This window comes from Rhizoctonia solani, chromosome 8 (genome assembly GCF_016906535.1).
Source record: "Rhizoctonia solani chromosome 8, complete sequence".
Taxonomy (NCBI): Eukaryota; Fungi; Basidiomycota; class Agaricomycetes; order Cantharellales; family Ceratobasidiaceae; genus Rhizoctonia; species Rhizoctonia solani.
Window position 1 is genome coordinate 292,700 of NC_057377.1, and position 20,303 is coordinate 313,002.

The 20,303-nt window shown below is 47.5% G+C and overlaps 5 protein-coding genes across 5 annotated transcripts; 2 read left to right on the forward strand and 3 right to left on the reverse strand.

The window, feature by feature from the left end:
• Positions 1-1,217: 1,217 nt before the first annotated feature.
• On the forward strand, positions 1,218-5,106 carry RhiXN_09555 (CHAT domain protein; the record flags this gene model as incomplete). The annotated part of the gene is made up of 4 exons (XM_043329371.1): positions 1,218-1,285; positions 1,343-1,387; positions 1,458-4,092; positions 4,297-5,106. 4 exons carry the CDS (start codon positions 1,218-1,220, stop codon positions 5,104-5,106), a joined length of 3,558 nt encoding a protein of 1,185 aa, XP_043182205.1.
• A 983-nt stretch (positions 5,107-6,089) lies between these two features.
• On the reverse strand, positions 6,090-7,948 carry RhiXN_09556 (uncharacterized protein; the record flags this gene model as incomplete). The annotated part of the gene is made up of 9 exons (XM_043329372.1): positions 6,090-6,440; positions 6,489-6,762; positions 6,812-6,975; positions 7,032-7,227; positions 7,273-7,331; positions 7,380-7,474; positions 7,521-7,695; positions 7,746-7,829; positions 7,880-7,948. The coding sequence occupies 9 exons, from the start codon at positions 7,946-7,948 to the stop codon at positions 6,090-6,092; spliced, it is 1,467 nt and encodes a 488-aa protein (XP_043182206.1).
• Positions 7,949-9,183: 1,235 nt separating this feature from the next.
• RhiXN_09557 (AP-3 complex subunit delta-1) lies at positions 9,184-12,563 on the reverse strand (the record flags this gene model as incomplete). Its single annotated transcript, XM_043329373.1, has 13 exons — positions 9,184-9,207; positions 9,267-9,593; positions 9,640-9,714; positions 9,766-10,067; positions 10,120-10,276; positions 10,323-10,554; positions 10,610-11,160; positions 11,209-11,354; positions 11,407-11,608; positions 11,657-11,796; positions 11,864-12,101; positions 12,191-12,352; positions 12,408-12,563. The coding sequence occupies 13 exons, from the start codon at positions 12,561-12,563 to the stop codon at positions 9,184-9,186; spliced, it is 2,712 nt and encodes a 903-aa protein (XP_043182207.1).
• Positions 12,564-16,312: 3,749 nt separating this feature from the next.
• RhiXN_09558 (uncharacterized protein) lies at positions 16,313-17,282 on the reverse strand (the record flags this gene model as incomplete). Its single annotated transcript, XM_043329374.1, has 3 exons — positions 16,313-16,769; positions 16,837-17,158; positions 17,216-17,282. The coding sequence occupies 3 exons, from the start codon at positions 17,280-17,282 to the stop codon at positions 16,313-16,315; spliced, it is 846 nt and encodes a 281-aa protein (XP_043182208.1).
• Positions 17,283-18,493: 1,211 nt separating this feature from the next.
• On the forward strand, positions 18,494-20,274 carry RhiXN_09559 (FIP1 motif protein; the record flags this gene model as incomplete). The annotated part of the gene is made up of 6 exons (XM_043329375.1): positions 18,494-18,620; positions 18,722-18,912; positions 18,963-19,071; positions 19,124-19,431; positions 19,605-19,736; positions 19,822-20,274. 6 exons carry the CDS (start codon positions 18,494-18,496, stop codon positions 20,272-20,274), a joined length of 1,320 nt encoding a protein of 439 aa, XP_043182209.1.
• Positions 20,275-20,303: the final 29 nt, after the last annotated feature.

A 20,303-nucleotide genomic window follows, 5' to 3' on the forward strand; every position in this document is an offset into this window, starting at 1 on the left:
GCTATTGTTATTTGATTCCTCTTCTTTATGAGATCAATGTAATAAACGCTGTCTCTGAGATGATAGCTCAATAAAGTGTGTTTCGAGGAAGCTCTATACAAAATCCTCTGAAGTCTGCGAGCACCTGGGAGCATCTATGGGTTCTCTGTACGCTCGCCGAGACTCGCACCTTACTCAACTTGAACTCGCGAACCCCGTTTTGCAGTGGATGTAATATTTAGTGTGGCATGATTATGGGTACTAAAAAGGAGAACAAGTTATCAAGGCTTTCTCGCCTGTAGAATTACTCATTTAGATCGAAGAATTAAAGGCCATCAACCACAGTGCACACCCAGGGCGCAGATTTTCATATCTCAGGCGTGGGACCTCCGGGACAAAGCATACTGAGGGTACAGACCTTCGGCAAAATCCGCACCTTCTGAGTTCATAATGTTGACTCTAGCGAAGACTCTGAGACTGAAACGAGGCCTCTCTACCCCCATGGGGTGACATGTATCAGGCAAGCCAATAATGTACATATTAATCCGCTAATATTCACATGTTCATTCTATTCCTGGCGCTGAGGGTGGAGTCTAGTCTGCAGTTTGGGGAACTCCCGAGCCGCGAAGCGGCAACGGGTGAGTTGGGGCTCCCAAGACACGAGTACGACTCGTGGGTCGGGTGGCCAAGAGACTCAATCCGCGAATTGAGAGAGATGTCAAGTGCAACAAAACCTACATGAATAGCACGTGCTGTGCGAGTCTTATGAGTGATGTGGTCGCGAGCAAGGGGAGTCCAGGAGAGCTCGGCACCCCTGTGCCACGCGATCTGCCTAAGCGCCGACTTAATCTGCACCGCTGATGGTCGTATGTCTCACAGGCTACGGTACACCACCGCGCACCGACTAAATATTCCGCTCCACTGGATTATGATTTGTGCTATAACATAGCTCCACGTCAAGGGCGCACATCTAGCTTTCGACAACCTAGATCAAGTGAGGATGTACGCTCCTCCATGGCCACGTGCAATAAATTCCATGTATGTGCATTATTGTAACGGTGCCTCGTGACTGGTGCTAACCGAGGGTTTCTGCCCACGGCCGAATATATCTAGAATGTGATATAGTCATAAATACCGCATGGGCGAAGCTAAGGTAAAGTGTAGATGCCTCTCTCCGCATAAACAGCAGTATTTTTTGGGATTTTCAAAGCCGCCGCTGTTTGAAAACACTAATACTAATGAGTAACCACCCTGGAGTATTCATCTTGTCTGTTGAGGACAAAAGTCGTGTACAAGAAACCTTGAGGTAGGTATAGAACCTCTAAAATATGTAATCGTATTGCTTTACGAATGCTGGATATAGTGTCAACGAATGCCCTGGTATATCCATTGATCCTATTCAAGTCTCGTACGTATGGTTTTCGGAATAACAATGTTATCATGGGGACTTTCTTATGCTCATTCTTCTGCCGATTTAGGAGTGAAGCTTTGTCCCGAAACGTTGATATTTTGGAACATAGTGCTGATTACTATTTGAGGAACCCATGCCTCGCCACTCTTCGGACAAAGTCTTCACTAAGCTTATGTTTAAAAACTTTTGAAGGTGGAGAAAGTAGTGAGCCTGGTGATCATGGATCGGTAAAATACCTGGCTTCGTGTGTGGCCGAATTGGATCGTTGCTTTCAGCTCTCTGGGGACGTTCAGGAACTCAAAAAAGCGATCGAGTACACCATTCACTCAATGAAATCTCTTTCAGAAAATGACCCTCTCCTGCCTTACTTCTTGAATAAATTAGGAGAGTACTATTGCAGTCGCTTCGATCACTTCGGGCAGATCGAAGAAGTCAATCAAGGACTTGATTATCTATCTAAGGCGCTGGAATTGGAATCTAATCATCCTAAGGATACCTCATTCGCACTAGTCGGTCTTGGAATGACATATGCGAAAAGGTTCGAGTATTGCCGTAAACTAGAAGACATCAATAAATCGATCGAATTGCAAACCCGCGTATTCTCAAATACCTCCTATAGTCATCCGGACCTCCCTTATTGGTTGGGTGAACTCGGAAATTATTTGGCAGAGCGTTTCTTCGAATTAGGAGACCCGGAAGATATCCGCAAGGCGATCGACTATCAAAGCGAGGGGTTGAAACTCACGACCGGAGACGACACCAACGCATATCTCCTCAACAGCCTAGGGCGCTCATATATTTATCGGTTTAACCGCACAGGCAATAATAAAGATATAAATACGGCGATTAAGCTTCTTGAAGAGTCTTTGACGAAGACATCCACTGGACATTCAGATAGGGCATCTTGGTTGAGCAACTTGGGCAGAGCATATAATAGCCGATTATCTGTATCCGATAATTTGGAAGGCATTGAAAAGTCAGTCGGTCTCAACTCAAAAGCACTAGATGTTACACCCGCTGGGCGCTCCAATATTCCAGATTCTCTCGGGACTCTAGCGGCCTTGTACCGAAATAGGTTTAAGATCACCAACCAAACGGTAGACATTGATAAAGTTATTGAATATTGGAGTCGTGCATTGGAACTTATACCAGTAGATTTCACAGACAAACACATGTACTTGTTTTATCTCGCTGAATCTTACGACACTCGATTTCAACATCTACACAACGCGGAGGATATCAAAAAGGCAATTCAATACCAAACTCGGGGCCTGGAACTTACTCCAGAAGGCCACTCGAACGTCCCACTGTATCTTACCAATCTCGGAGGCATCATAAGCAGCGCTGCTGCTTATGATGCAACATGCGAGCTGGAGATTATTAAACGAGCCATTGATTATCATTCTCGAGCAATTACTTTGCTTCCCCTCAATCACATCGAAACTCCATCCGTGCTGTGTAGACTTGGAGCTATGTATCAGAAACGTTACAAGATCACCAGTGTTACAGCCGATATTGATCAAGCCATTGAGCACCTCTCTGATGCCCTGGTGTTGTGTCCAAAAGAAGGGACCAATCATCGTCGGGCTCATATACATGGCACTCTCGGAAATGCCTATAGTCTTCGTTTTGAAGAGTTGCTTGATTTCGACGACTTGGACTCCGCAACTGAGCATATGAGCCACGGGGTTGCATTAATCCCGGCGAGTCATGGACTGGCCGCTGAGCTCTTAAACGCCCTTGGGCAGTTGCATCTCTCTCAATTCCGCCCATACCCTCCCCGGGAACTACGCTGGCCCCATTTACACCTTGCAATAGAGTGTTTTCGAAAATCCTCTCACTGTCCTGCAGGTTCCCCAAGCGCAAGATTTGCAGCGGCCTGCAAGTGGGCACGATTGTCCGTACGTTATTCCCTCGATGACTCACTGGAGGCTTACCAGGTGGCCATGGATATTATACCACGCGTCATATGGCTGGGTGCAACAATTGAAGAAAGGCATAGTGAGATACCTAGCGTCGATGAGATAGCCCTAGAGGCAGCTGCAGAAGCAATAAGACTGAGCGAGTATGCTCGTGCCCTCGAATGGCTGGAGCAAGGGCGTTCTATAGTTTGGACCCAAAGGTCCCAGCTTCAAGCACCTATAAATACCCTAAGCTCGGCCCATCCAAAGCTTGCTGAGGAGTTAATGTCCATTTCCAAAGAGCTGGAGGTGGTAAGCTCAAGAGTTTCTCCAAATCAATCTGGCCTAGCCGTAGATACTTCACTGGAACAAACATACCAAAGACACCATTGGTTGGCAGATAGATACGAACATATAATGGCTGAGATTCGTTCTCTACCTGGATTCGAGGATTTTCTCCGCCCCGCAAAGGCATCTCAACTCGTTCGGGCCGCGCAGGAAGGGCCTATCATTTTAGTAAATATCTCTGTTTTTAGGTGCGACGCTCTAGCAATTATTCCAGGCAGCGATAAAATTAAACACATCCCATTACCCGAACTGGAAGATGGTGAGCTTTACCACGCTAGGACAAAGTTAGAGAGAGCGTTAGATCAACAAGATATCCGGGAGCGAGGCCTGTTTCATCTCCGACGGCCCTTCAAAGACCCCGACGAACCTGCTATTCGCTGTGAGTTCGAGGAGATTTTGGAGCTTCTTTGGGAGCGTATAGCATACCCAGTTCTTAGCACACTTGAACTTCTGGTATGTAAAATTACTTCAGCCTATTCTCTTGCGATAGAGAGTTCGCGAAATGGCCCAGTTCTATTCGGGTTTAATTCTCTGTTGCTCTAATTGGTTAACCTAATGAGAGTAATACATAAATAGAACCAGAAAACAATTGGGCCCATTTCGCGAACTCCTCAAAATCATGCAGGCCTTCAATCAGTTAATTTCACTTGTTTGTAGAAGTCTTCAGAGGGTGATCCTCCTCATCTAACCTGGTGTACTACCGGTCTGCTATCTATGCTCCCACTTCATGCATGTGGTTATTACACTCGAAAAGACAAAAATTCACTCACCAGAATCTTCGACCATGTAGTCTCCTCGTATACACCTACCCTCGGCGCACTACTTCTGGCAAACAGGCAAGCGTCCGATTCTAGTGTTTGTCCAAGCATAGTGGCTATCGGCCAGAAGGATACTCCGGGACAGAGCTCCCTGCCTCAAACCGTAGCCGAGCTCAAATGCATACAGGCACGTGTCTCATTGCAAAAGACAGCAAAATTCATGCAGATTATCAACGAACATTCAACACGGGAGGCCGTGTTAGAGGCTATGGAAACCAACGACTGGGTCCATCTAGCCTGTCATGCTCATCAAGATAATACCAACGCAAACGAAAGTGGCTTTTTTCTTCACGACGGCCTACTGAGCATCGGGACTATACGACAACGATCCTTCAAGGACAAAGGACTTGCGTTTCTATCAGCTTGTCAAACCGCAAAAGGAGACAAAGAAATAGCAGACGAATCCGTCCATATAGCTGCAGCTATGTTAATGGCGGGGTACCGTAGCGTTATTGCGACTATGTGGTCCATCCGGGATGGAGATGCGCCTCTAATAGCTGACAAAGTCTACGAGTATCTCTCTATAGACGGGAATATGGATCATAGGAGATCAGCGCGGGCGCTTCATACCGCTCTGGAACACTTGAGACAGGAGGTTGGGGAGACGGCTTTTGAGTGTTGGGTCCCATTTGTTCATATTGGTGCCTAGTTTAGCTAGTGTTACCATTTGTAACTATCAAGCTGTATCAATTTGAAGTGTTTGGCTTTGCTACGAAGCCTATGAAGGTCGCAGGACTGTTCTTGGGTCATTTTTCCCGGCGCGTTTCGCTATGTAGTATGATTTCGGTATTTTAGATATCGATAGCATAATCGTCACCATTGTTTTTCCCTTCCATACTACACAATGCGAACTCTGAGAGCTCGCACCACTAATTTTCTAGCTTCAAGTCTCCGCGGCCCTCAGTTACGCACACCACAGTGTCACTCTATCATGCTCACGGGATCGGCATCTATCACACCAAACTAGCGCATACACACGTACGATTAGGTCTTGGTGATCGCTCGCTCGATAGCGCCTGAACTCGGGGAACCGTATCTCTTATCCGCATCTTACTATTCTTCTGGCCCAGCCTTACTAACCTCATGCGCATTCCATAGATTAGAACTACCAATTCGAACTCCCGGAAGCAGAGGTCTAGCACATTTAGTACCGAATTCGGCCATTTGACTCCTCCGGAGTATTGCTTCTATGCGGCCATACCGGATCTTTCGTTAATAAATCCGTTTATATTAATAAGAACCAAAAGTGCCCAGCCCAAGTCGCTCCGATATTGATGGAATACTGAATACATGTTATGATCATCGTAATAATTGAATGGCCAGAATTCAGCAGTCTTTTTGATATTCATACTGTTCAGTTCCGTTTAAGTTCCACAAGAGCCCACGTATACCTAGGTCATTGTGCTGTCGGATACATTACACCACCTCCTCGAGATTAACCATCATGGTCTCCCTGTTGATATTGTGCCTTGACTCGCTTTCCCGATAACAGTATATGCAAAACGCGGCTATAGAAAGCCTTCATGCCATATAATACAAAACGCAATTTATAACTACAATCTCAACCAATGACAATCTATTCAGCCCAAACACGTTCGCCCTCTACCAATGACTTTTCTAGGTCCGCGGTGATTAAGCAAACTTGACCTTTTCACCTGGTCGTCCCTCACTAAGCAGCACGACGGCATACTTGCCCGAAATCTTCCAGCCAGGCTCCTCTTTGTCCAATTTCTCGGCCATGGCATTCGATTCAAGACCGACCACTACGTCGGACTTGATTGTACGCAATGAGCACACACGGGGCGCGCCGGCAGCAGACGCCATTGGGCCAATCGACTCATCAAATGGCGTGTTGGCGGGTGCGTGGCAATCATAGGTCAATTTGCGATGGTTGAGATCACCCTTGAAGATGACCAGGTCAGACTTCGAGAGATGGAGGAATAGATCGGGTGCCTCGGAGTGGAGATCCCAGAACGTGAAGCCCTGTATAATGTTAGTGCCGAAACTAAGACGAAGAGCAAACAAACTTACAGTGCACCAGAAAGCATGCTGCTCATACACCCACTTGCCCTCCTTCTCGTACTGCTTCCACCTCTTGCCCATCTCTTTCAAACTAGCATTCTCCTCCTCGGTGGCTGTGGGGAACAAGTTTCCGTACACACAAGAATTCAAGAGCCAGTCCCAATCCTTGCGGGTCACGTCGGAGACGAACCATGCGAAACGCTTGCCGTGGAAGCGGACTTGAGAGGCAAGACCAGATTGAATCAAGAAGTCGGCTATGGCGAGGACGGGATAAGGAGGCAAGCTTGAACGCCAGGAGTAAAAGGTACTTGCCATATACGCAATCACAGTACAACTCGAATCCAGCATTGTCAAGCACGAAATCAATTCGGCCACCCTTGAGTTGCGTGACTGTATCGCAAAGCTTGTCCAAGTCATTGCCAAGAATGTTCTTCTCAGTCGCAGCGAGATGGTCACCACCCGTCGACTGCAGCTTCTTAATATCCTCCTCGGTCATCTATCAATTAGATCGATTTAGTGGCTGTGTTAGGATCGGCGATCACGCAGACGTACGTTGATAAGCAAAGAGAGATCGGTAGAGTTACCCCAGAGACAGACTTGAGTGAGTTCGCGGAACATGAGGCGAACGGTCTCGGCCTCTTTGCTGGCATCAGGGATGCTGAAAGGCGTAGCGAAGCGGGTAGAGAGCTCAAAGACGGCTTGGGAGGAACGCGAAAAGGTGTCGCATTTTTGACGGAAGAATACGTCACTGAGGATAGTTAGATCACGCCTATAGAATTGAAGTATTGCTCACTAGTCCTTCCAGTACTTGGAGATACTGAAGCATTCGTGTAGACGGCGGTATTTATACGCCTAAAATAGGGGTGAGCATTATATGGACCTCTACACTGAATAACATACCTCAGCAAATAGCCAGGGGGCCGTCATGAAATCCTTGCCCTGGAAGTACTTGGCGATTTCCTTGTTCCAGAGCGGAATGTCACCCTCGCCGTCGTCTACAAGTCGTAAATGCGCATTCATATTATCATTCATTTCACATACCAATGATAAACCTCAGTTTGTTGTTCTGGCTGAGATCAGTCATCAACACGTCCATACGCTCGACACAGTCAACGAGATCGACGATTTGATCTTCCTCGGAAGTCTCGTTGACTGTGCGCCAGACATCGTCGATAGCTTTGCCCAGGATAGTGGGCAGCCGGACTCCCATTGTGGCCTAGGACGCGTCAGTTGAGAAATAACCAAAGGAAATGAGGAATTTCTCACATGAGCAAACGAGTATTCATGGTACCCACGGTATGCAGGCCAAGGGGGGTTATTGGGGTCGATACGTGACGGAGTACGTGGGCCCTGTTTATCATGAGCAACCTGATCGCTCAAATAAATCCGTATAATCTCACCGTCTTGATTTCGCCCTTGGGCGGCAAGTTGGTCAACTTGAGAGTACGACGAGCAGGTTTCTCAGCCATGGCAATGGTAGTTTGTGTGTCTGATTCGAGCCCAGAGCCCGCGTTTATATCTTCTTCAAGTCACGCGAATGTGACGTCATTCCGCGGTACGACTGAAATATACAAACCCTGCCGCTATCGCACCTCGAATCTGTCCAAGGGGTTTCCACTTTTGGATAGGGGGTCGATACACGCATTTCATATTTGTTGCCGATTTGTCAACCGAGGCATATGCCCTAACCCGCGCATTTACTCAGGTCTTTTGTCTCACTACATCCAAGTAGCGCATAAAATCGTTAAAAAAAAACTTACCCGATATTTACGTCCGATGTTCGAGACTAACGGTTGACTGAATCGAATGACCTAGCCATGAACAATTCATCTAGATCAGTTCAGCCCATATCGGCACGCGTCATAGTTGTCGTGTTAACGCGTGGAGATCCGGGGCCACACGTTTTTTCACCCTCAAACCGCGTCACTACTTTGATTGTTTTTCATTCTGGGTGGTCGCAGTTCGCCGTGCTATAGAGATTTGAGGGTCGTGATCCACTCTGCTCCACCGTGTCGAGCTTTCAGCGCACTTGATACAAAGAGATACTCGGATTTTCTACGGTGTGTAGGTCTCTTTGGGTAATTTTCATATAATTATCTCTGGGCAGATAATCTCCGAGGCATCCGGGGCGTCGATACATTCGCCACATTTAGTTTCCTAAATTACATTATTTCAACCGTATTTCATATGATCGTGAACGAGACGCTTATCACCAATGAAAAAACCGATCAGTGACGTCTCCCTCGGCGTGATTTCCCCGCGCTTGCAGGTGTAAGTATCACCATCCAAGAACAAGAGGATAGAAATTTGAGCATACTTTCATAAAAGATTTGACCTTTTAAATATTTCTTTATGGTCACAGACAACATCCATTGTACGTTTTATCTCTCTGCTTCATGTGTCTATCGACTGACCACCCTTGCCGGAACGTTGAGGTACCCGGAGACCGAAATAACACGAGCTAAAGGCGCGCTAACACGTAGGTTCTATGTATATATGGGAATAACACGAACCCGAGGAAGCACATCATGGGAAAATGACATCATTCCGAGCCAAGTTTAATTTCGCCAAGACTTTAGCCTCCGGTAAGATGCACGTTTGCAGGTGAAGGAGGATAATACACCTTTCCTCATTCCGCGCCACTTACGAACATACTATCGAATCAAAGTTCATCTATAATGAATTACTATAATCAAAAACTAGTTCAAACAACTGGTTTAGCCTTTGCCTGTTGATCGATTCTTTTAAACGCCTGTAAATAACTACTCAAGCCAAGGCAGAACATACCTTCTTCTTTTTGACCTTGGTAACTTTTATCGGCTCAGGAGCAGGTGTCGTTGCCCTAGGTTCATCTTCAACTTCATACTGAGGGAATGACGAAATAATAGGCGCGGTAGGACGGGGCGAGGGCACAGGAGACGTAGAGCCTGCAGGCCCTGAAAGAGGGGTACCGAGACCGGATCGAGGAGTTGGCATCTCGCCTGCGACATCAACAACGGCCACCTGGGAGGCAACACTTCGAGGCTTAAATCCGACAAATCTTGAACCATGCCCTCCTGGGGGCCTGGTCAGATGATGATACATATAGGCAGAGGAGAAACTTGCCCTCGGTAACTGGAGAAGGTAGACCTTCAAGCTTGACTATAGGGATATTATCCACATCATCAGTTGTAAGTTTCTTGTCCGAAATATAATAGGGATCATCTTTTTGCCTTTCCAATCGTTCAGCGCGGGCCTATAAAGATCACCATGAGCTCGGTATTCTTAAAAACTAGATTTGGCCAACCTTTTCTCTTGCGGCCTTCTCTTCAGGCGTCTCGTTGATCTCCTCGGCCTTTTTACTCTTTCTCTTCTTGGTTGGATCCCGCTCCTTCTCTTTCTCCTTTCCCTTGCCTTTCTTTTTGACCTTTTTAGGTTGTTCGTCTTCTTCTAAATATTTGACCTTTGGCGGAGGAACTATCCAAGCGTCGAGGTTTAAGCCATCAGGAATCGGTACAGCACTCTGAGCATGCGGAGCGACATAATTGAGTTCGAAGGAAAGTCGAAGAGGCTGGAGGAGGTACATGCTCTTGGGATAATTTGGTTCGGCTATAAAAAGCCAGTTAGCTCTGCACAAAGGGATCAACAAAATCTAACCCACTCGAGACAGCTTCAGGAAGTGTACTGCCAGGCTCAGATTGTGCCGGTTCAGACTCGGACGGTTCTTGGGGCTCGCGCGTAGCAGCTTCGCCTCGCCTCGCCTCGAACCCAGAAACATCGGCCTGAATAAATCTGAATAGTTGCAGTGCATTTGCCGCCTACAATTCGTCAATTCTTATCCTCATCTGACTACAATCAGCTCACCCTCTCTTGGACCTCCGGGTCACCAATTGCCACAAACGCTCTCAAACTTTCCGAAGTTCGTTCTACCTCTCTCAGAACCTCAGCACTGGCCCCATCATTCCACCGCTCTGCTCGCGAGGCGGCCCAGTATCCAAACACCTTGAGCGCACTTTGAATAGAGAGAGCATTCGGAAGAGCTAATGAAGCAGGTTGGAGGAGGTCAAGAAGGGTTGTCAGTGGCGAGTCGAGATCACTGCCACCATGACTTTCAACTGACTGAGGGAAAGAAAGTGAAATGCTAGACTTACGAGGCATACTCTCCACATATCCATACAGCAGCTCCCACGACCTCCCAAGCACCCAACGCCCAAAATTGTTCATCCGCAATACATTTGGCAGACAATGCCGCAGCACTTGGACGAACGGCACGGACACGCACAGCTATATCTTTGAATAGAAACGATATTTCCGAGTCGATCGCGGAGGCTGATTTAGGGTTTGAGGCGTATTGAGGAGGAAACGTGGATGATCGAGAAGGAGGATCGCCGGGTGACGAAGAGCCACAGATTACGTATGTAAGGTCGATCAGAACCGAAAGCGCCCACTCAAAATCTGGAACGGCCGAATACGCATCTCGACTTATCATATGAATAATTCGACGCGCGACAACCAAGCGATAGGCTTCTGTTTGAGATCTGGAAGGTGCAGTCACGGCCGGTGTGGCCGCTGGAGTAGTTGTAGAACCAGGAGTTAATGTTGCACGGAGGGCGGAAGAGGCCGACTGGGTAGGCTGAGCCGGTGGCTTGATCAAGTGATCAAGGAGTTGCTGAACGATGGATTGAATATTATGGCGGTTTGCCTAGTGGGATTGTTAGATTGCATGTGACCGTCCAGCTATGCAACAAACCATAGCGGTGAGTAATTCGAGCGCTCTCATACGAATGCTCATATCGGAATCTTCAATGCTAGAGAAAATGACATCCTGGTGTTCGGCAACAAGATGGGCGTGCGTAGGGGCGATTTTGGCCATCGCAAGGAGCGCAATATACTTCACTAATATCGCTGGGTTGGTTAATATTTATCAAGGGTTTGCACGAATACCCACAGTTTTGATCTGAATCACCCAAGAATACTGCTAACTTGCCACTGCATGCCCTTGCCATGCTACCTTGCAGCATACCACCAACGATTACTGTATGCACACATTCATAGAGGAGTGAAATTGCAGGAGTGTTTTCAATTAAATCAGAAAGTGGCCCTGAGAGCTTCTTGGCAAGCCGGGGCTCATGAGGCGCAAGGAATCCGAACTTTCAAACAGGGTGAGATAAGTTTATAGGATGAGCACCAAAACTGACCAGCTTCACAATCTTAATCAGCATCCAATTATTTGACGCAGTAGTGAGCAAATGGAACAGCTGCGGTGCCAATATCAAGTAATCTGTGGGAGACCGCCTAGCAAGTTCGCATAAAACATTGACCGTGGCAGAAATCACACCTACGTAAGAAAAAATGTAAACTAAGTTCAAAAGTGGATCAGAGACAACCTACTAAGCCTAGCTCACCAGGATCATCATCCCCTAAACGCTCTTTAAGCCGTTCTACGCCAATGTGAAGTGCGTCAGGGTATGTGGTTAGGAGCTTGAAGAGCGAGACAACGGCACTCTTGCGTACGCTGGGTTTCGAATGGGTGAGAAGAGCAAATACATCGGAAGCCAGGTCTCGCGATAGGTCGGGAGTGGTGAGATGCGAGAATCCGTTCAAGACCATAGGAAGGGTAGGAGCCATTGCATTCGAGAGGTCCTAGAATAGAAGAATTGTGAGAAATAGGAAAGAGTGTTATACCGAGCATCATGAGGGTGTGCCTGTGACAAAATAGACTCAGAACATACTTTTTTCAGTAGGTTCGTAGTAAGCATCAATACATCCGTGTCCGCAGTAAAAGATTGGACTGCAGCGAGATATCCGACAGCCTTTAAGTGAAATTTCGGGCTCGACATAACCTCCACGACATAGAATGAGGCCCAGCGCATCGGGTACCCAAGCATTTCCAACTTTCCATTCAATATCAGTGCCACTAAGTAAAATATCACACATTCTATGTCTCACATAAACAAGCTTTAACACCGCAGCAGCTTTAAGATCCATATCCTTGCTCTTGACTTCGGTTCGAATCTCGTCTACTGCTTTGGCAATAAATTGTGACTCATCGCCCTTGTTGGCGCGAAGGCCACGGATCAGATCTGATAGCGTGCGCTCCCACATAATTAAGTGCCGCCTAAAACACAAGAATAAATCCGAGCCTGTCAAATGGTGGTTGGCGTCCAAGACAAGTGATTGGCTCTCAGGGCATTGATCAATCACTTAGGTAAGCGGCACGTGCTAACATCGCTCCCTACGCGCGGCACTCAGTTCCAAACATCTTCTGCCGAACTGTTACAAAATATTACACGCGCCATTTATCCCCCGGTAGTGTCAATTGTGTCCAGAACATGCTTGTTCCACGCCCCCTCCCATCGGACTTCTCCTGTAACGACGCCAACACAAGCCTGGGCTAGTCCTTCTCCACCCTAAAATCTCAGGACACACAAATCGTTTGCCAAGTTGAACAAAGCCAACGACAGGCAGCTGTCTTCCAAAATATTAGTCAGCAGAACTGCGAAAGGATCGAGTTGATTTGTTGCCTGAAATCGGACTAGTTAACCAAATGTTTCCTTTGTGTTGCCCGTCGGCCCATCCACTCACGCCGAAAGTGTAGAGGGTATAAGACAGGATGCTAGGCAGACACACCCATCATTATAGTACAGTGCTGCCTGGCGTCAGCTTCTCATCCAACACACTACTCCTCACTACTTGCCCATCCGGCCCCACGTTCTTTGGTTCATACTATCTAATTCTCCTGAAATGGATTTCGTTTTCACTCTCACTTCTCTCCTACCCTTTGCTTCCTCCAACGGGGCCGTTGAGGACCAAACCGAGAGTAGCGACACCCCCAAGGACTTTGGAAAAAGCTATAACTACTGCGTTATTGCTTAAACTATGGTCAACCAGTGTTTATCAATGTAAATATTCATATCCAATCACTCGCATAGACCCACTTACGTGCTTAACAGGGCCTCGCATGTGGCCACACTTCTTCCCGTAACATCTGTTGCGTATTTTGCCCTTCTGTTTTATTCGTATCGGAAATCTCACTTATTTCCTTGCTATTTTCTGGTTTGAGTTGCTGGGTAGCGCGTGTATATCATGTATGCATATTTTATGGACTTATGGAGATGGGATCCTGTAATAATACCGTATGATACTTCTTCCAACTCCCGTGTATCTCCGTTGGTGGGACATTGTAATTGGCATCGTCGTTTAAAAAGAGCTATGAGAACATCCAAGCTGATCATGACACTCCTTGGAGCGACCACTTGAGCCAGTTGGCAACTGTTTACAATGTCTAGTGGGTTCTTTGTTTTGAGCAAATACGTCATATAGGTGAATAAAATATAATTATCTTGTACTCAAGCACAGAAAACAGGGACAGCAATCTTTCATGCTCGGCCACGACAGAGGTTGGGGGGAGGGGTTAGATCCTCGTTTACGGTCCTTTGGGGCAGAGCCCTATGTTAGACCAGTACCAACACCCCCTTACTACTACCCTGACCCATTGGTGGGTTCCAACCGGACCCGGGCCTCGGCAGTACATCACCCCGCAAGGTGATGCGGAGGCCCCCCGCAAGGAGCCCCGGAGGGATCTGGGAGGTGTCGTAATCACCCCCAGGGCATATAGGGACACCGGATGCCGTGCAACTGACCAACGTAATCGCCCGCCGCAGGCTCGGATCTAACTGACGACCTGGCCTCACAGAGTGAAGCCAAAAACCGCCTGGTACCGTTGAGCCACCCGGGCCCAGAGGTTGGGTTTACGGCCCTTGATTGTATGCACCTATCAATGGCGTTCATGATCCTTCTTGCATACCCATTCGTGAATATCCTGGGCGTCATCATGATCGTCATTGTCGTCCCTATCCTCCCAGTCACATCTGTATCTATAGGTGAATTTCAGGCCCCGTATTTAGCTTTCAGGCTTGCTGGTAAACTAGTTCTTACCCTATATTGCAACATTTCAAGTTACCACACTGTGGTGTGATAAGATCCTGAAAATCAGTACGTCAGTAAAAGATGTCTTTTTTCAGTGGGATATGGTCTGAAAATTACAATGTTAGTATGCCTCCCTCAGCATGAATCAGACTATGGAAGAATTGATACCTAAAATCAGTATGTATTGATCTTGATTTCAGCTCAATTCTCAATTAAACACACGCACTGATTTTCAGCATTATAACCTTGTACAGTGCCACAACACGTCTGCTCCTGCTTACAGCAGTAACCCCATTCTCTGCACTTGCTCCACCCCTGGTTATTCCATCAGTGGCTCTGCTAACTGTCACTAAGGCCTTCCTCAGCAGGGAAAGTGAGTTCATCTTCATCGTCGTCACGAGCCATGATCGACCCATTCCGGAAGGGTTCAGGTATGGCACATGTTACAGAGAGGAAGACTAAAAGTATACAGAAAACGTCGAGCAGGACCACAGAAGGCCGCATGGCTAAATATTAGGCGTAGTGTTACTTTGAGTAAAGTACACTAAATAACTCGACTCGCTTACTCTATGGTTTATATACTGTTGGATAGTACGGACCTACCGCTTCCATGAGTTACGCCACCCTGTTGACTGCACGTTCGTATATATACTCCAACAGATAGTTTAAAGGCGCATACATCCCGAACCCAACTACTCGTCTAAATTTGGCAACGGGCTCGTGTCAGATGTAGCGCACCAAGTCTAATATGAAGTAACTGAATTGATTCACTGAGTCATCGGGTGTCCTCCACAACTTCCCTTTGTACACGTGGTCAAGTGTCGTGGGGGTGGGCGTACTGTGCATGAGACATGCACAGTTACATGATTACATGACCTACTAAGTACATTAGTAGCTTAATATTTCTTGGGCTCTTAAGTGAGCGGATGAAATATGAGGCAGTCCCGAACACTTGTTTCAGAATTTTAGACTGATACTGTTTGTACGTTGTCCTAGACGGATTGTGTTCTTGGGATAATTTGCGAGCAAATTCACGTAGCTTATCTTATTTATTATATTTCGAACCTGGGTACTCACGTGTGTATTTAGATCTAGTTTTAGGTAGATGCACTACTGTGACGGAGCTGAAAATATGACCTCCGAAATTCGAATCTATTCAATGCGTCGGAGTCCACACAAACTGAACTAGAGGATATTGGTGTCTGCGATATAAAGCGGTTGGACACAACGTGGGCAGATGGTTTAGGGCGTGGCCTGCGCTAAGGCTCCTTGGACTTGGCTATTCATAGTTAGCCACGAGTATGAGCTGCTTCACATTCAAATCTCTACCAGAGTGCGCAAAGCGCCGCGTTCCCTCATTTCCAAATCCGAATACATAAGTGCAATGTGTATTATATATACAAAAGATTTTATATCCAATATAATCCACACGCTTGACCTCTACCAATTTCAATTAAGGCCTCTTGAGAAAATGATGGTGTTCGAGGATACCAATATTTGTATCACGATTGAAGAATGTCTGATCACTTCAGGATGTTGTCACCGGAAATGTCCGCTCGTAGTGTTCGGCATTCTCAGCAATATACTTAGAGTTGGCCAGGTGAACAGTTAACCTTGTATCAAGACCACCCGTCTGCTATCATAGACACCAATCCACTTTCAGCAATATCTGATTTCGACATATTTTCAATTTCAATTTATTTCAATTTCAATCAAACTACTTTGCGTCCATCTCAACAAAAAAATCGAACAGTTCTCTCAAACCAGCCGTAAAGAAGAAAAGAACCCAGTCACGAACTCAAGAAAAGCACCAGATGAGCAAAGGCATTCAAAAGTCCGTATGATCTGGGTCCTAGTGAGCAAAGATGAGCGCAAGAACTCGGAATGGGCTGAGGGACTCACCGTTCTCCATGTACGTGGTAGATTCACCCGTGGTAGCCATGGTCCTTCTTGCACATCCATTCGTTACCGTGATCTCCGTGGCGGCCATCTTTACCGTCGCGCTTGTGGTGATCATCACCGTCCTTGCCCTTCTTGTTACCATGATCTCCGCGATGGCCACCTTTACCATAATCTCCTCGGTGGCCATCTTTACCACGATCTCCTCGGTGGCCATCTTTACCACGATCTCCCCGGTGGCCATCTTTACCGTCGCGCTTGTGGTTATCATCATCGTCCTTGCCCTTCTTGTTACCATGATCTCCGCGATGGCCACCTTTACCATAATCTCCGCGGTGGCCATCTTTACCACGATCTCCGCGGTGGCCATCTTTACCACGATCTCCTCGGTGGCCATCTTTACCACGGTCTCCGCGGTGGCCATCTTTACCGTCGCGCTTGTGGTGACCATCATCGTCCTTGCCCATCTTCTGGCACTTGTACCTATATTACGAGTCACCGAATACCATACATGAGCTTCAGAATTGCACGAAAATGAGTGAGATCTTACCCCTTGTTGCAGCACTTATTGTCGCCGCAGCACATTTGGTCCTTCTTGCAGCAGGAGTCTCCCTTGCCGCATTTGTTCCAGCCAGAACCTTTCGAGCACCGGTCATGGCCCTTGCCATCACGAGCGACCAAGCCACTAAGACCGTTCTCAGCAGGAATAAGGTCGCGGGCCTGGATGGGCTCAGGCATGGCATGTGCCACGGCGAGGAAAGCGAAGAAAGCGAAGAAAGCGTAGGAGAAGAATCCGGAAGACTTCATGGTTGAAATATTGAGTGTGGTAGTACTTCGAGTGAGAGCACTGAGGAGCTTAGCTTGCTCAGATGCTAGTTTATATAGCATTTAGACCCAAGACTCAAGAGCTTTGACGAACGACGGCGTACTATCGACTGAACGCCCATGTCCCAGTGAATGCTCCACTGAATAGCTCAAATGTGCATATATCCACATGGGCGTAAACTCTTATTCAAACTAGGCGAAGTTTGATAATGAATTCCTATTTGAATCCCCCGCGCTATGCTCACGGGACGAACTACAATGTTCGAAGTCAAGGCCAATCTTTGATCTATGAATTACAGTTCATATGATCGTCCAGTCATCACCGCCTTCCATGTCTTCTACAACCCCACACTATGCATTGGATCGAACGGTGTAACGATGGCCAAGCGCGGTATACATGGTCATATAACTATGGAACTTGTTCGGTGCCCTACCAGCTGACATTTGTATTTATCGATTGTCGGATCTTGAGCTCCTTGGCTTGGTGGAACGAGTACAAGAAGAGGGACACGGCGGACCCACATGTTCACAATACTTCGATATTTCCTTTAAAGGACATACTCCTCAGCGGGGTGCAAGCGGCAATTCACTCTTTGACGCACATCCAAAGGGCTATGCGCTCATGTGAACACTGGTGCTTGACACCGTAATATGCTGCGTCAAGGCGCAACGTCGCGGTATTCAGACTAACGTAACCCCACTCTTTGCTATGGGACTCACAATGTTTTACGGGGAATATCTAGAGTGATCCTTGGCCCATTTCCTACCCTTTCCAGATGTCAGTAAGAAAGCCCAGGCCATACGATCACAAACTCACACCGCAGGTGCGAATAAGGTAGTTCTGAGAGCCCAATGTCTCACGTGCGCGCGATGTTGAATGGTGTTTGCGGGGCTTTATTGCCATTCATACAAACTATCACTCTGGCGCTTCGGGTAGTATTTGAAGTTGAATCTGCGAAAGATGTGAGTAGGGTAAGCCAAGGACGTTATGTGTAAAGTGTACAAGGTTCCCGAGGTTCGCCTATCGATAACGATAGGTAGTAAAATTTTTGAAACGAGGCTTTTGTGAGAGAGCTGAGCATTTCAACTACGCGTTACAAAACCTGACTATTGCAAAACCACGCCAACCCGAACCAATTCTTGGTTGCATTTTCACCTTGGAGTCGAAGAAGTGATAACACTTGAGAGTACGATCATATATGACACACATAAAAATGTTTGCACTCTCATGCTGACAGAATTAAAATCAGAACTATTATGCTCCGCAAACATTGACTGACCCACTTGTGGTCGGGGAAAATCAAGGGACATTGGATAGTACAGAGTCACGTGCCATGATTATGTCAGGGCTCGTCAGCGAGTCTGTTGTCCAACCGGCCACGATGGACGATGAAGACGCGTTCTTGTATGGCGACTCTAGCGAGCCTGTGGAAGCACCAGCGCCACAGCCACGGCCAATCACAGTAGGAGGTGGAAGTGGGGATGAAGTACTTGACTTTGAGCTGGATGGTGAGAACAATTTCTGGCGTTGGAGCACAAGACTTGTATTTTTTCTCTAATTCCAATGTTAATTGATTATGCGTCCCGTTAATCACTGTGTGTTTTGTCAGAACCTGCGTATGAGACTCCGCCTAGGACCGATCACAATCTCCCAGAGGTTATTGCACCCCTAGTTGGACTGGGATTGCCCCAAGAGCAATTACAGCCACAACAACAAATCGAAGAGGAAAACCAAGAAGAAAATGACGACCAAGACGCCGAAGAGGAAGGCGACTCTGAGGAGGAAGAAGATTCAGAAGATGTAAGCGTCACAATACTCAAATTCGCTAGCCACTCACCAAGCATTCGCAGGACATTGAAATCATCACTGAGGCGCCCACTCGTTCCATCGACTTTCGTGCTTCACGCCCCAACGGACCTGCAGTACAAGCCCCCCGCGCTCCACCAGCTCCTATCCGTCGTAAGCATCCCCCTTACTTTTTAGCTTGCGTGTTTATTAACAAGCATTGCAGCCGTACACCTTACAACGGAATATACACCTAAAGCCCGCCCGACAGATACCGTTCCTGGAAATGTTGGTTTGCCATCCTCAGACTTTTCACAGCCATCCCAGTCCACTCCCCAACCCCAACAATCCCCCCAATCTCTCAACCAGATGCAACTACCCCCTCAAAATCAGGCAGACCTCTTGCCCGATCCGGTTCGTGCACCACCTTCCCATCCTACAATCGATCCATCGGCGCCTGGTATGATGGTCGTACCTGGGACACTGCAGTCTCGACCTGTGTGGGAAGTAGACTTGGAAAGCTTGAGTGCTAAGGTTTGTCTTCTAGTGCCCTGTTTGCATTTTCCACTGACCTAGCTATGTATGTTCTCTCGCCGTCATCTTGGTTATTTTCTCTTGTTTCAACTCGCACGACCTTGATCGAATGACGTAACTCTTCAACCCATACACGCTTTTATACTTGAATATCGACTATTCGAACCCGCTAGTCGTGGCGCCGGCCCGGAGCGAACATCAGCGATTGGTTCAACTACGGGTTCGATGAAATCAGCTGGGAAACGTATTGCATGACGCGCAAAAAGCTTGGTGAGACCGCCTCCGGGCTCAAAGCGAACGCTCTCGTGAGTCACATCATAATCTACTCTTGTCCCAACTACGTCAACTCCTCCCTTGTCTGAAACTAACCCAGTTCTTGTTGTTCGATAGGAGGTTGCTGGGCTCCCAGAAGACCAGTTTTTGAATCTTCCTCCAGAAATGCGTTCCGTCGTGCTGGGCACGGCGGCTATGCTCCCTCTTCCAGGCCAAGGCGGCAACCCTAAGCGGATGGGCGGCGTACCTGGAATGGGCGGACCCGGGCCAGGTATGGGTCCTGGCATGGGGCCTGGAGGGATGGGGCCAGGAGCGGGAATGGGACCAGGCGGACCCGTCCAGGGTATGGGAGGACCAGGTCCCAACATGGGCGGGCCCGGGCCAAACATGGGTGGTGGCGGCCCTGTAATGGGCGGAATGGGTGGTATGGGTGGCAAAATGCCCATGGGAATGGGTCCCAATACCGGGATGGGCATGATGCCTAACCAGAACATGATGCCTATGAACATGATGAATATGCCACCCGAAGTATTGATGCAGATGGGACAAATGCCTGGGCAAGTGCAATGATACTTTGAAGATATGCACGCTAAATATGT